Source organism: Cygnus atratus, chromosome 29 (genome assembly GCF_013377495.2).
Source record: "Cygnus atratus isolate AKBS03 ecotype Queensland, Australia chromosome 29, CAtr_DNAZoo_HiC_assembly, whole genome shotgun sequence".
NCBI lineage: Eukaryota > Metazoa > Chordata > Aves > Anseriformes > Anatidae > Cygnus > Cygnus atratus.
The window spans coordinates 2225255-2240751 of NC_066390.1; the positions used below are offsets into that span (position 1 = coordinate 2225255).

A 15497-nucleotide genomic window follows, 5' to 3' on the forward strand; every position below is an offset into this window, starting at 1 on the left:
TTTCTTTGTAGATTGGTAGCAAAGAAGAGAGGGAAAGGCACTTACCTTCTGCAGGGACAACCGTTCCCCTAAAAGCAAGATCCTATTTTCCTCCTTCAAGCTGGATGTGGCTAAACTCTACTCCTTACTGGTGCTTTTAAGCTTGTTAGCAGGATGCTAAAAGCTGACAGGTAGGTCATCGGTACTCCTCTTTTTAGTTGGATGGGTCATTATGAATCATTACAGGATTTTTTAAGAGGGGCTGTTGCAAAAATATAGTTGTTACCATATTTTTCAGCTTACACCTTTAGGGAGGAGGTAGATTTTTTGTCATTGCTCTTTCTCTTATCTTTTTTTTTTCGCTGCTTGGACCACAGGAGTGACCCATTGGTTTCCTCCTTTCAGGTGAGCTGGCCCCCTCACTGCCACAGCACATCTTGCACAGAGAGATGGTTCCTGTGCCTGCAGGGCTGCCCTTCCAAACACCTTTGGTGTGAGTTAAAAACATAAAGAAAAGAAAAAAAAAAAAAGCACACAAGCACTTGCTGCTGTCTTCTGCACGGTAAAATTCAGGCTTACAGCTCAAGATGGACAGACACCGCTTTCCAACCAAGCCTAGTTTTGCCCCCTGGGGCTAAATCTGAATTGGGGATCAGTGTCATTTCATCAGTTTGGGGGTGACTGGAAGCACTATGGGCAGCTGTGGATCTGGGTCAGCATTTTATCCCATGGGACATCCAGGCTCAGACCAGAAACGGGGAACATCTGCAACTCGTCAGGCCAAGGACAATAGTTTTGCAGGGGTGTCTCCTGGGAACTGGGCTCATCCTTTTTAAATCCCCAATTCCAGCCATAGAAATTAGGCTGGAGAACAGCAGAAGTGATGGCAACCCTAAAGAACTGGAACTGGTCCTGGAGGAGAGGCGTGCTTGGTGCTGACAGCTCCCTATGGACACGGAGCAAAGCCCTGGGCTCCCTGGGGATGCCGGGAGGTTGGATGAGGTTTTAAGGGCTGCTCAACCGGAGGATTGATGGCAGACTGCAATTCTGCGTGGTTTGGAGACACTGGGGAAGCTCTTGGCATAAGAAATTCTACAGTTCAGTGCTTGGGGGGCCAAATACACACTTCTTACAGGTTTACAGTCAATGGGCAGAGACCAGCAAGCCTTAAGGAAGCAGGGCCATGTTTTTCCCTTGCCCAACAGCAGCTCCCAGAAGATACAAGGACTCTAATCCGTGATTTCTCCACCATTTGCTGTCCTTTCCTCCTGGGACCTTTCTTCTCGTGGTTGGGTAATTGTTATTATTCTACCAAAGAAATTTCTGTAATTATTGTCACTTCCAAAATGCGACTGGTGTTCAGGGGACACTCATCTTGAAGAGCCTTTTAATGAGGGCCAGCAATGGCCTCATGAGAAAGCCTGACATCAGAGGAGGAAGGTAGGAGATTAATTAGCTCAACCTTCAGAGGAGAGGTCCAGATCTCCCACCCATCACTTGGACGGAATATTTATTAACACTACCAAATTAGCTCCTGGTGACACTGTTTGCGATGTCCCCCTGGCCTGGAAGGCACACGAACTCTCTGCAGCAGCGCAGGGCTCGGGAGAAGAGAAATTCAGCTCAGCCAGGGCAATGCTTTTGTGCTGCTTCTCACTTTTCTTAATAGTGGCTCCCAGTGTCAGAGTGGGATGGGGAAGTGTCCTATGAGACTCCTTCTCCACTACCCGGGGTGATTTTCACCGGCCCTTTGGGATGTGACAGTCTTCCCTTTCCGAGTGTCTTCTTCACACCCGGGCTGAGCTGCTGGTGGCTCTCCCATGCTGGGGGATGGCACTGTGAGAGCTTGGACCTGTGCTTCAAGATGCATGCACAGATCTGGATTTTGTCCTGTTTTAGGGCTTGGAGAGGTTTTTATGGGCAGCAGGTGGCAGCCTTTGTCTGCCTGCCCTTTGCCTGTCCTTCCTCTGCCTCGCTGCTTCCTCCCCATTGCTTAGTGGATCCCAGAGCACTCAGTCTGTCCTGCTTGGTGCACCTTCCCTGCAAGGACTGAAGTGATGGGAAAACTCCTGGACCATGCTTCATGTTCCCATTTTGGCAGTGTTTAGATAAATTCACCCACACTCCATCCATCCTCTGATAAAGGACATTTCCCTGTTAGGTCCAGGTGTGTGACCAGTCTGCCCTCCTGCCTCCAGCTTTGGTATCTGCAAGCACCAGGAGAGGCAAGAGTTGTCAGGCTGATCCGATGGTGGCAGTGCGACATGGCCTTCCAGGGTTGTCCACAATCAGGCTGGAAAAAAGATGCATTGAGGTTTAAACCTATCCTTAAAATACAGTGAAGACCTGCGGAGCCTCATGCTGTCACCAGCCAGCTCCTGCCCTGGGGCTCGGTTTCCCTGCCTGGAGCAGTGGGGTCGTGATGGCATCCCCTGCTACCCCCCTGCACAAGCTTGAAGGCACCTCAGACACAACAAACTGCTCTGATACTCCCACCCTGTAGCTGCAGGCACAATCAAACCAAGCGATGGTTAGTTTTGGAGGGATTGACTGTGATTAAGAAGGAATAAAGGCTTTGACTTCACCTTCCTGGATCCTCTGCAAAGAGCCCAGTCATATTCCACAGCTCTGCAGGGTGCATTTCGGGTCCCACCCTGCTCCGGAGAGCAGGGGATGGGAAACCAACCCCCTGTGCACACCTCCCAGCCCCGCGACGCAGAGCCCAGTGCCCCATGAATCAGCTCCTTGTGGTCTCACTGTCCCCATGGCTGGAGTTGCTGGTGGTCTCCTCCCTCACTGGTCACAATTAAATGCAATCTTATACCTGTGTGTCAGAGCTTGCTACTGCCAAGGCATAACTGAGCAAAGAAAGACCTTCTTGGGTCAGTGGTTTTGCATGAAACATCTCCTTCAGGGTGACGCTGAGTGCACAGTTTCAGTTTCGGCCTCTTTTGGACTTTTTCCTGTGTTTTCCTTCACAGATATTCTTTAACAGCAAAAGGAGGTCCATTAAAAAAGAAACTCTGTGTTCCCAGAGAGGTTTTTTGGCAACTCCTAAGGATCCTGGATGATTTTCCTGCCTCTTTTCCCCTTAATGCATGTTTTCTGAGGCAGGAACCACTCTCTGCCTTTGATGCCGCAGAGTTGAGGGCCTGCAGCCTCCTGCTCGGGGTTGACCTCCGCTGCCAGGGAGGAAGAGCATGGTGGGAAGCAGAGGTGGGGCTGAGCTACGTGATGTGCAGGCTGTGATGAGCTCAACTGGATCCATGAGCCCTTAGGAATGGTGGTCAAAGCCATGTAGCCCATCCCGAAACCACATCCAGACTGTATCTACCCCATGGTGGATCTCAGTTTTGGCTGAATCTGTCACTGTCCTCCCTTCAGTGCTAGAAGAATGGAAGGAAACTGGTTGAGATCTCTTTTGCCCCCAGCTCCCCTTGTTCTCCCAACCCTGAACACCCTTCATGAGCACCAAATGTCCACGAGACACATGCGAAAAGGACAGCTGTTGGGTGCCATGGCCAAGGGCAAGCTTCCCATATGGGAAACTAATGGGGGATTGCTGGCAAAACACATCAGGGCCATTGGAGAGCTGACATTTGGGACTGGGACACCCTGTGTGTGTCCCACAGTGGTGACACTTCCCATACGAGTGTCCCTGCTCCTCCTCATCAGAGGGAGGTGCTCGTCATTGGGGACCATGTGAAGCTCAGGTCAGAGGCTTTGGCTGAAAACCCAGCAATCAGCAGGAGGAGCAGGATGCAGGACACTGGGCTGAGCCCTCGCTGCCGCTAAACCCCAGTGCTCAGCCCCTCCAAGGCCTTCAGCCTGCCAGCCTGGTGGCTCCCCTGCTCTCTGTGGGCCCTCAGCGCGATGCTCTGCAGCAAAACGATGCTCTGCAGTGACAGGTGGGTGCTTCCCTCTTGCTTTTGGAGGAAAGAGATTGTTGTCAGCTGTGCTAATAGGTTGTGGTGAGCAGGCTTGGTCCCTCAGGGCACCCTGGCCCAGCACCAAGTGGTTGCTGCTTTGTTCTGGGGCCCCACAGGAGCTGAGCTGGGGCAGTTCTGGGCAGGCAAAACCGTGAGTGTGTGGGGAGATGCCCACGGGACTGGGTGCTCCTGTGGCTGTAAAAAGGTTTGGCTTGCTGCCTTGGTGGTTATGTGCCTGCAGCCTGCCAAAATCCCAATTTAGGCCTGGGGATTCTTATTTAATTCCACTTCATTATCTGAGACAGAGATGGTGGTTAATGGCTTTGATATGCAGAAAACTTTGACAGGTTTTTCTTATCTGCTTTCTGCTTTTGCCTGTAACATTATCAAAATCTTACATGAACTAACGAGACAAGTTTACCTTTGTGCACGGGCTAAAAAGTCCTCAGTGGAGCCTGGAACACATGTGGTAGAGGTTTTAATTTCACCCTCTTGATCTCCATGGTCCCCTAACAGGCTTCTGTGAGATTAAATAACCCTTGTGTCTTTAGATTTGCAAAAATCTTGCCTACCAGAGACCTACTTTGGCTGTTTGCAGTGGCTTTTAGTTTGGCAGCCGTCTCTGGTAACCAGCTGATGAAACCTGATCTTGCCATAAATCAAAACTTCTTTGCATTCAAATGCAACAATTAACTCTGGGTGTGTAGGTGCAATTAGATGACAAATTATGCCTCAAGATTCACTTGCTTGTTTGGATAGGGAAGCTGTGTTTGCTCAGCCGGGGATGTTTGGCTATGTCTTTCAATCTACCCCAGGGGACACAGAGTGATAAACTCCGGGAGTTACAGCCTGCTCCAGCTGCAGAATTCAGACCCTTTGGCCTCAGCTCCTTGCCCCAGAGATTGAAGTTTTGTCTGCTTGCTTGCACCAAGTGTCAATACTGTTCTCAAATAACCCATCTGAGCCCTCCTTTCTCCACGATGTTAGTGCAAAATTTATTCTTGCTATGCTCAAGCCTTGCACAGGAGGATTTGAGTCCCTCTGAAGGGATACAGTGGTAGCCTTCAGACCTGCAGCTCCCATGCCTATGTAGAAACCCTCTTAGCAATCGTGGGTACCTCTTCTGGCTAATTTGGTCTATTGGAGACAGCAGGGCTGGTGCTAAATAGACGTTACACATGCTGAAGCCCAGCAGCTAATCGGCTGCTGGATGTTTGCTTCTGGTGATGTTGGTGCCAAGGGAAGTCTCATTCACAGGCAGTCCTTGAACTTGCCTTGATGTGGGTGGGTGTGCTCTGCGGTGAGGAAGAGCCTTATTAATTAATGCAAACCACGTTGCTGTGCTTGAACCGAAGTTTGCCTTGCTGAGATGTGGTGGTTGCTGGAGCAAAGATGCAATCTTAGATGCATTGTTCTTTCCACGTAAAGGAGTATTTGGGAGCTGGGTGGTACAGAAGGGATGAGCACAGGGATGCTGTCTGCAGAGAGGGAGAGCTGAGCTGTGCTGTTAGTGTGGTTCAGCTGTGGCTTTTAGCTCAAAATCCAAAGCAAAATCATAAAACAGACAATGGGGCAAAACCAAGGACAAAGACATATGGAAAACAAGCCTGCTGATGTCACTAGTGCTAATAGGTGCATATTTACACACCACACTTAAAAGGGAGCCTTTAACTGCTGATTAACTGTTCTTACAGGATTTCTTTATGAAACACCCGACAAATATTTTTTTATGCCCTTGGAACAAAGCGAGCTGATAGCATTTATATCCATTTCCCCTCTAATGGCAATTAGCGCTGATTAAAGATACCATAATTCATATGAACTCTGAGCTTTACATGGGGAGAGCAGTGGCTGTTGGTGTGGGAAAGCAATTGGCAATTTGGATAACTGGATTAAAAAGTAATGACTTCTAAAAAAGCCGAGAAAAAGCTGGTTTGCTCCAGCTGACATTGCTTTGGTAGGAAAAGGGCTGCTCTGCCACCAAATTAATACAGCTGTAGGGACAGGGGAAAAATCCCAGCTGTTAAAAACTGAAAGAATTGTTGGGGAAGGGGAATTGACTTGCTTTATTTGTGGCCTTTTTAAAAGGCAAATTGTGTAGGATGTTTTGAGTTTGTTCTCATCCATTTTTTTTTTTGAGTCTGCACAAGAGGGCATTATACAAACCTGCAGCTGCACCTTGCTTGTGGGCAAAAGAGCTCTTGCTGGCTTGCCAAATAGGATTAATGTCAAGCCAGCAGAGAAGGGTCTGTATCCTGGAGGACACATGCCAGAAGCTTTATTTGGTTTGTTAGTGGTTATTTTTTGGGGTGGTTTCTGAGCTGAGCTGGTTCCCAGCCCTCATATGCAGCTCTGCAGTTTTGCTACATTAGAAGGGTCCTTGAGGACTCATCCCTTGTTCCTGTGCCATCCCAAAGCACTGTGCTGGTTGTAGGCTGAGACCAGGCACTGATGTTGGGAACCTTTTGCTTTGCAGTAAAACAGCCCAAATCCTGAGCATGCATCTCCCCTGGACAGGAGCTTGGACGCTGCAGAGGCCTCCAAGGGGCTGTGGTTTAACAAAGATGTGTTTAATTCCCTCCTTATTTGCTAAGTCCTCGCATCCTCATTGCTCTCAACGGCTGTGCCTGGGAAACCCTCCTGGCTCCGGAGCTGACCTTTCCCAACAAAGCGCCTTTGTCAGGCAGCCCTCTGGGCTGCAGGCTTTTTTATTTTCCCTTCTTTACTTTATTACTCTTTTTTTTTTTAATGTCACCACCACCCAGATACACAAGGACCTATTATATGAACCGTGCCTGGACTTTGCTTATTTGCAAGAGGGAGATTAGGAACAAATGGGCAGAGGTGGGCTGTATCCTGGAAAGCGGAGGCCAAAGGTTTGAGTAAGAGGAAGCTTGGCAGTGGAAAGGCAGCCCTGATCCAGCCGGCACTGAGCCTGTGCTCTCCGCATGCCGGGGTGAGGAAGACTTGTTTTCACATGGGGTGCCCTGCCTGTGCTTTGGGGTGGAAGCAAGAGGGTTTTTCCATGGGGTGCACCTGTTTTGGTGAGGGTTTCCATGTCCTCTTTCTCTTTTCCGTGGTGCATCCCAGCAGAGGGCAGCAGGAGGTGCCCTGGGCACCCATTGCTCTCCCATGGGTGCTGCTTCAGAGCACCTGTGCCTGGTGCTGGGGTGAGCTGAGCCCCATCCCTTACAGGTCCCCCGCTTTGGGGCACCTGCTAATAGCTTCGAGCTCTGCTGGGCTTTGAAGAAGCAGTTTGAGGCTGTAAGAGGGTGCTGGTGGGAACTGAGACACCGTGAAGCTCTTTTTGGATCCTGCCCGGTCTCTGGATGTCTCCTCCTAATCTTTTCTTTAACGACATGCTTTCTCGGGTGGCAATGCTCATCTTTTCCTGTATTTCCAGTATTAGTGCTGCATCTTCCCTGTTCTGGCCGTGCACCCGTTGGGATTTTGTGTGCTGCAGATTTGCTGGAAGCAGCAAGGGCCAAGCAGGGCTCTGATGGCTTCACATGCACCAGAGCCTGACCCAATGTGCTCATTCAATGCCGGTCAACCCCAAACCATCCCTGATAAGTGCCCAGCAACCAAAATACAAATTATGGCACATGGTATTCAGGCGGAGGCTGCTTTACCAAGCCAGGGTGATGCCTGTTGACAACAGGAAGGGTGGCTGTCTGCCCCTGACGTCCATGTGAGCTGTTTCCTGACTCGTACCGAAATGGCGCTGCAGCGGCTGTAGGCTGGGCAGAGGCTGAGTAGGAGGGGGAAGACTTGGAGCTTGTGCTTAAGAGGAGATGGGTGCTGGCACAGGCTGTGCCATGACTAATGCCAGCACCCATGTTAGCCTTTGCCACGTCTCTGTGCAGAGCTCACCTTTACCGGTGGTGTTTCTGCACATCAGCCTCATGTGATGCATTGGAAACTTCTCTTTTTTTTGATTTATTTGCACGCCTTGGGCATCTCCTCATGCAGAGCCATGCACAGAGAGAGGATGTCTCTATGTTGTCTTTTTGGTGGCTCATGGGGATCCTGAATTGGCTCCTGGATACTTGGTGCTCTGCAGCAAAGTGGTAGCAATCCTCCTGGAGGGGACATCTGCCGTCCCTTGCCACAGGGACCTGCTGGTGTCACTCTGTTGCAATATTGCTCCACTGTGCTGTGCCATTCTGTGCATTGTTAATCTGGATTTTTCATCTGTCATGCTCTTTTCAACAAGCAGGATTGGGCACTTGTTCTTTTTTGTTGTTGCTTGTTTTGTTTTCTCCAGGTGAAAAACAGCCTCGTGCTTTCTATGTGAAGTCAGAAACTGCAGCTTTAAGCAAAGCGTCTAGAATTGCAAAATAGTCCACCCTGCTACCAGTCCAGAAGGGATACACTCTCAATTAACAATACATTTTAACCCTTTTCACTTGGGCAATGTGTTGGAGAGAGCTGGGACTGGCCCATTGCAGGTGCCTCTTTGCTTCGGTCCATTGCAACCCACTGAAGAATTCTGTTTGAGATACTGCCTCTGGGCCTTGCTTTCTTCAAGCACCTGGTCCCTTCCCTGCCTCTACAACAGCCTGGCAACTTGTGTTTCAGGGACATGAAATGATTCACAGACAGCTGCTAGAGACCTTCCTTGCATAGACTGAAGGGCCTCTGATGCATATAAACATTTAAGGTTTCTGAGCTGTCACAACATGTGAAAATAGCTGGGTTTTTCCTCCCTGTCAGAAAAAGTCAGAAATCTTGAAAACCGTGTGGTAATTACCTACCAATGGAAAAGATACTCGACTTAAGGATGAGAAACAGCCTGCATAATCTTCTTAGTGCAAAGAAATTTCTTATGGGTATATTCAGGAAATAACTGCATCCACTTCCACCACCACCACCACCACTCCCCCCACCCCTGATCTTTAATTACAGCAAATGGCATTGCAAGAACGGCATGCTGAGGTGCTTTAGTGTAACAGTTTTGCCTGACAATAAATGTCCTATATATTAAAAAAAAAAAAAAAAGTAGGAAGCATTGATATAGCTCACTTTTTACCATGGTTTTGGATCTGTATGGCTGCAAGGAAATGCAGGCAGTAGTGTAGGTGTATAGCTTGGAGGTATGTGAAGATGCTGTTCCAGAAACTGAAACTCTTGTTTCTCAGTAGAACCTGGGAAAACAAGCATGCCATGCTTGTGACCGTGTTCTCGGGTACATACTGAAGCCCAGTATTAGGCACTGTAGGTATATCCAGTCTCAAATGTGCAGGGGTAATACCAGCCCTTTCTGCATCTGCTGAAATAAGGTTGTTTCCCACAAAATGGCTATTTTTGCAAAGGGGTATTGAAAACCTGGTGTTCCATGGTAACAGACCCATCAAAAATGGGGATGAAGAGCTGTGAGTGTTGAGAGGAAAAATCAAAATAAAGAATACCCATTCTTCATTTGTTTTAAAGCATTTCCGTTCCCATTCATGGGAACAGGCAGGAGGACCTCAGGGTTTCCCAGCCGGGACCAGGGCTTTGCCCTGTGCCCATCCTGGTGAAGGTGAGGTCACGGTACTTGCAGGATGCATTAAATGCAACCTCTCTGCCCAGATTAAATGCAACAGGGACCACTGGGAAGCCGGGCATGCAAGGGGCTTGTGCAGTGCAGAATGCTGGCACTCAGCATGGGATGGTGCTGGCATCAGTGGGGTGCTCGCTTGCATTCACCCCCGGTTATGCAGAGCCCTCCCCTGCCTATGAACTGGGGAAGGGTCTCAACAGGCGGCGCCCCCCTTCCTCCTGTCCCCAGCCCTGTATGGGGCCATCCTGCTTGTGTTTTCTAGCTGTGCCCTGGGCGACTTCTGTGGTGACGCAAAGCTGCTGCTTCAGAATCCTCTGATTCATCCCCGTGGAGGGCTCACACCCAGGCTGGGCTTCTTCTCCCTGTTGTTGATCACACTGGCGGTGCTGGTGCTGGGCCCCCCTGATCCCTCACCATGGGAAGGGGTGTGGGGTCTGCCAGAGCAGCCGTGTGTCCTTTCTCAGCATAAAGGTGGATGGGGTCAAAAAAGCAAGGAGGGATGCCCGGGGACAGTCCCTGCGTATTCAGGGTCCAGGAGTGCATTTGTGGGAGACTGGGATGCAGCTTTTGGGGATGCCAACCTGCTTCTATGGGCACTGGGTGCTTCCCCAGCCCCACGCTGTGCTCTGGGTCACTGCATTTTTGCTTCCTAGCTCTGCTACCGATCTGTGTGACCCCAGCTAAGAGCTCTTCTACCTCCTTTTCTCATTCTGCTTGTCAGCTGCCTCTTCCATTGAGAACTTAGGGGTGGCAGAGGAAGACAAGGATCTGCTGCTACCCAGGTTCCTCCAGTGCCCTAGCCTGGATTGCAAAATGACTTTGGCATGCTCAAACAGCTGACACTGACCTACAGGTGACCTGTCTGATCACATTTGAGCTGTATCTGGTAGTGGGGAGCATGCAGGCAAGCATCACCTTGGGCATCGGTGCTTGGAGGGAACCTCATCGCTGCAGCATGAGGAGGGGCTGTGCTGGTGGAGCTCTGCACAGGATTTAGGGAGCTGGCAGGAGGGACGGTCAGGACTGTGCCAGCTCAGTGCACCCATGTTGCAGTGAGCCCAGGGTAGCCTGGGTGAGATGCTTTGGCAGAAGGTGGTGGCAGAACTGGAAGAGCAGGGCCACAGCAGAAGGTCAGGGTGAAGGTGTGGGTTTGGCACCTGGGATCGGTGCCACCGGCGAGGGGGCTGGGGAGTGTTGCGGGTCAGTTTTTGAGGGCACCTGTGGAACCTTGTGGGAGAACTGGTATGGCAGAAAGCCGTGCCTGAGTCAAGCCGGCGAAGGAGCATTGCTCTGGGCTCCTCCCAGCTCGCACCCTCCTCGGGAGATGGGCTTCAAAATGCCCTGCGCCTGGGCAACCCTGCTCTCTCCCCACTCCAGCACCGGTGCCTGTCCCTCCTTCCCTCTCAGGATTAAGGACTTTATCACCTTCCAAACCGCCTGCTCATCCCCTTTATCCGCAGCAAGATAAGCATAACCAAACCGGACTTCAGGACGTGCTTTCAGTGTCTGGGTGTCCAAGTCGGCTGCACTGGCAATTCCCCCTTCGGGTCCTGCCCAGGACTGGCTTTCTTCCAGCAGGATCAGTGGGACTAATTTTAAGGTGTCGCCTCTCCTGGCAACCTCTGCTTCAGCTCCAGTCCTTGGGAGATGCCCTCAAGGGAAAGCAGCCCTTGATGCCTGCTTCCCCTGTGGCAAATGTGGCCCTAGCCATCCGCTGCTGCAGGATTTTGGGTTCAGCTGCCTGCTCTTGCCCTGGATCATCAAGATGGCTTTGCATACAGTTAAATCCATTTTTGCTCCTAAAAATTTGATACCTGAGTGAGATTGCACGCATGATGTGTTTTAAGTTTCCTTTATTCACAATAAATAATACACTATATTACAAAGAACTCACACAAAATCAAAAAAAATTGCATTCTTTCTGCAGCCATGAATAAACAGGACTCACCAGCACCAGCTAATGCATGAAAGAGCATCTATGAGCAGCATGGGTGGGGAGAAAAAGGGGGATTTTGCTGCACCCACCTGACCAAAGTGGTCATTCTTCTTTGCTGGTGTCTATGTGGTGTTTCCATCCCCTGGGCCACCAAAGGCAGGGCTGAAATCCTGCGTGGGCCAAATGTGTGGTCTCAGGCATCTCTGAATTGTGCAAATATCACACCTAGAAGGGCATGGATGCAGCTGAGTGGGTGTGAAAGCACAACGGAAGGCTGCCCTGGGCTGAGACTCCTTCGCTGGGCTTAGCTGGCTGCAGTTAGGGTAGGAGAGTTTCTAGCACTCGTGCTCATGTAGAGAGATTATATACACACGCTGCAATGTTCTCTTCTTTCTTAGTCATGGATGGCCTTTGAGTTAGAAGACTTTTGCTTAAGAGTCTACTGTAGCTGGATGTGTTCATTCCTGGTTTTGGTGCACGCATGAGCCCATGTGTGGGGTGTCCTCCCCTCCTTCTGCTTGTTTTCCCCATCTGCTCCTATGGTGGGGTCAGCTCCATGGACTTCTTCCTCTCCTCTCTCTGCTCTTCCCATTCTTCCTCTGACTCGTAGGTGCCCTTGATGATGGCAACCCTGTCTGACATGTTCATGCAGTAGGGGACAAGGATGTAGAAGTATAGCAGAGCAGCCAAGCAAGCCCCAAGGATGGGCCCAACCCAGAACACCTAGAAAGCAACAGGGGAGAGGGTGAGAGGAGGTCTCAGAGGGTGGTGCACCAGCTGCAGCCATCACACCAGCATCCCCCTGCTGCCCCACGTCTCCCAGCCCCCAGAGAGATGTGAATACCCCTTCCAGTAGATTTCATGGGTTGAAGTTCCCTCAACCTTTGCTTGGTGAAGATGCCAAGCTCTGTGAGTGCAGAGCTCTGATGTGCTGGAGGGCTGGGTATGAGCTTGCAGGCAGTGCTGGGTGAGTGGGAAAGCTCAGCGTGGGCTTTTCTGTGTGCTTTATTGACCTCAGGTGATGTCCTAGCTCAATGCTCTCCATTGCATAGGGGGTTATCCTTTTCTCCTTGCACACTCTGTCTCATGGGGCTAACCTGCTCCCTCCTCCCTGTGTTTTGGGGGAACAGCCTCCCTCCTGTTGACTTTGCAAGTCCAGCATGGGCTCTGAAACTCCCAGTGCTGTATTCCTGTGGGAATTGTTGCCCGTGTCTGGCCCCGGTGGCTCCCCAGCCAGCCCATCCCAGCATGTAGCTGATGCTCACCCAGTGTGCGGAGCTGAACCTCCTCACAATGACTGCGGGCCCAAAGGACCTGGCTGGGTTCATGGAGCAGCCGGTGAAGTAGATCTGTTGGTGAGGAAAGGAGACCGGGTTAGCGGGTGTCATGTTGCTTAGGGAATACGAGCAGCTTTGCAGAACTGGGGACTGAAATGGTTGAAGTGGCCCTTGAAGCTGTTTCTCTTGCAGGGAGGCAGGGATCCACGCATCACGGACAAGCCCCTGTTGCTTCTTCTAATGTACGTCTCTCTGGGACCGACCATGCGAGATCATTCTGGGGAGCCCCATCCTGGTGGCAGCGCCTGCCCTGTCCTCCTGCCTGGACACTCACCCCCACCAAGTGGCCGACAGCGACAGAGAGGCCAATGGACAGCGCTGGGGAGCCCACGTTGCCATTCCTCCGGTTGTCTGTGGATGCGAAGATGCACACAGCCAGCTGGAAGGTGAGGATGATCTCCACCACAAGGGCCTGGCCTGGGGTTGTGTTGTTGTTGAGCTGTGAACCATCAAGAATGGCAATAATTAACTGTCCACGGGGCTTGGCATTGTTGGGAGGGCTTTTTCTGGTGGATTTGGGATGGCAGAGCCATGCATGTGAAGCCCCAGCAGGTCTGCCCATGCCCAGAGAGCAGGGCATGGAGCTTCCTGCTGCTCAGGCTCACTGCACCTTTCTCTACAAAGGAAGAAATTCTTTCTCTCTGTTTAATTCCCCAAAGTCTTCTCCCCCCCGCCACCCTGAGCCCCTTCTTTCCTTTGACAATCCACATCTCTCTCCTCATTTGCCTCTCGCTGCAGCACTCGGAGCTTTTCCACCTGCACACTTTGTCCCTTTTTTCCTGCATTACTCTCCCCCTCGCTCGCTGCAAGCCATTTTATCCTGACTCTTCCCCCCCTCTGCTTTGTGGAGCACCTCCCCAGGAGGCTGGGGAGCAGCCACTACAGAGGGGAATGGGAGGAAGGGTGCAGGCTGGGGAGGATGACAGGGCACGTCATGGGGGTAAGCCGGGCTGTTGCTGTGCCAGGGCCTCTGTGCCAGCCTCTGGGGACTGTGTCAGGTGGACTCAACCTCATCAGGCATGGGAAGGGCAGAGCAACCTAAACTGTGCTGGCTTTTTTTTTTTTTTTCTTTTCGCCTCAAGGTGACTGGTTTGGGACGTGTAGCATGTGGCAGTAAGATGCCTTGCAGCACCTCATCCTAGCGATCGAACCCTTTGCAACGTGCCTGTGCTGCTCCAAGGGGTCTGGACCTGGGCTCAGGTGAAGCGGTAGCTCCATTGCTCCCATTTCAGCTGCTTTCCCAGCGCTGCCCCGAGGGTTTGAGATGTGCTCCCTGGCCTTGCTGCTCTTGGAGGGTCCCGCCATCTCTCCTCCTCCTCCAAGAGCAGCCCCTGCCCCTCACAGCCCCTCTGTGCCCTCCCAGGCGTTTCTCCTCATTACACCTTCTCCTGCTCCTCTCCACACCCTCTTTCCATCCACAGCCATTTCCCAGCTCCCCAGTGGGCTTCTGCTACCCCTGCCCATACTGGTTTGACTGGGCTCTGCTCTCTGCCCTCCCCCTCCGTCTCCCGGTGCAGCTCCTATCGTGACACTAATCTCCAGCTGGAGAGGCTGCAGTCAAGAACATCTCAATGGTGCTGGTGACTCACTGGGGCCCTTAGGATAAAGGAAGCGCTTATTAAAGGAGAAAAACCCACGCCATTCATTACCCCACACAATAAACCTGTCATGTCAATACTCTGCTGGCTACATTGATGTTTGCTCCTATCTTGTTCCCGTCCCTCCATGCACGCGGGACACCGTGCCAAGACCAGCCGTCCGTACGGATTTGGCCCTCCGGGTCAGTGCTCGTGCCAGCTGCTCGCTTACAAGGGACGTAAAGCCTGCATGGGAGGTGAGCATCACGGCGGATCACCTCCAGGTGGGGAGACTTACCGAATTGATGGCCAGGTTGCCGCGGGTGTTGGCTGGTGTCACGCCGTAGAGGATGCCAGCGCCGGCGATGGCCCCAGCCAGCTGGGCGATCACATAGAAGAACGTCCGGAGGAAGGAGATCTGGTTCCCAACAAAGAAGGCGATGGTCACCGCGGGGTTGATGTGGGCACCGCTGATGTGGCCGAACGCCTGCACCAGTGTGCCAATGGCCAGGCCAAAGGCCAGTGAGATCTGCAGGATGCTGGGGAGGGCAGACGGCCACTTCAGGGCTGAGCCGAGGCCGATGAAGACGAAGATGAGCGTGGAGATGAACTCGACAAAGACGGATCGAGCAAAGGCCAAGGTTAATATTTCCCTCTTCATAGTGGGAGTGGGTAGAGGGTGGCCAGCAAGGAAGAAAGTTTAGGTTTCCTCTGACTCCAGGCTCTTCTGTCTGCACCGAGCTGTAGGGCCATACCTATCTATATATGCAACAGCAGCAGGGAGCTGTGTTACAAGGCAGGGGGTGGAGCCAAGGAGTTAGCCAGGCCTCCCAAATTATCATGTGAAACTGGAAAAGTTTCCATCCGAAAATAACTTCGGAGCCTCTTGGTGAACCAGTGACTCAGATATTGGTGGCATTTCTTTCTCCTTCCCTCCGCAAACAAAGAGCCCCTATAGGGTGTCTCTGTGGTCGTTAGATAACGCGATTGCATAACGGCGCTGTGCTCCCTCCTCTGCGTTTTCCTTTTACTACCTCCCTCCCGCCAGGTGCTGGGTGTTTTTTTAGCAGAGGTGTTCTTGTTATTCCCGTCCTCCAATTGCTTGTGAAGTGGAGGGCACTGTAGCTTTGCTTGGAAAGTCTCATTGATGGTGTCGGGCTGCAGAAGCTCTCCTAGGGCAGGGCTCCGAACTTT

At 51.6% G+C, this 15497-nt stretch overlaps 1 protein-coding gene across 1 annotated transcript; it reads right to left on the reverse strand.

Moving 5' to 3' along the window:
• Positions 1-11926: 11926 nt before the first annotated feature.
• Positions 11927-14964, reverse strand: AQP5 (aquaporin 5). The gene is made up of 4 exons (XM_035571065.1): positions 14602-14964; positions 13001-13165; positions 12655-12738; positions 11927-12112 (listed from the first exon to the last, which is right to left on the reverse strand). Exons 1-4 carry the CDS (start codon positions 14962-14964, stop codon positions 11927-11929), a joined length of 798 nt encoding a protein of 265 aa, XP_035426958.1.
• Positions 14965-15497: the final 533 nt, after the last annotated feature.

Bases quoted from the DNA above. Each gene is read 5' to 3' on its own strand.
- AQP5 (XM_035571065.1), bottom strand. From the start codon at position 14,964: ATGAAGAGGGAAATATTAACCTTGGCCTTTGCTCGATCCGTCTTTGTC. The intron at 13,166-14,601 runs GTAAGTCTCCCC...GATGGTTCACAG, and splicing joins GCAACCTGGCCATCAATTCG to CTCAACAACAACACAACCCC. The intron at 12,739-13,000 runs GTGAGTGTCCAG...CCTCACCAACAG, and splicing joins CTGTCGGCCACTTGGTGGGG to ATCTACTTCACCGGCTGCTC.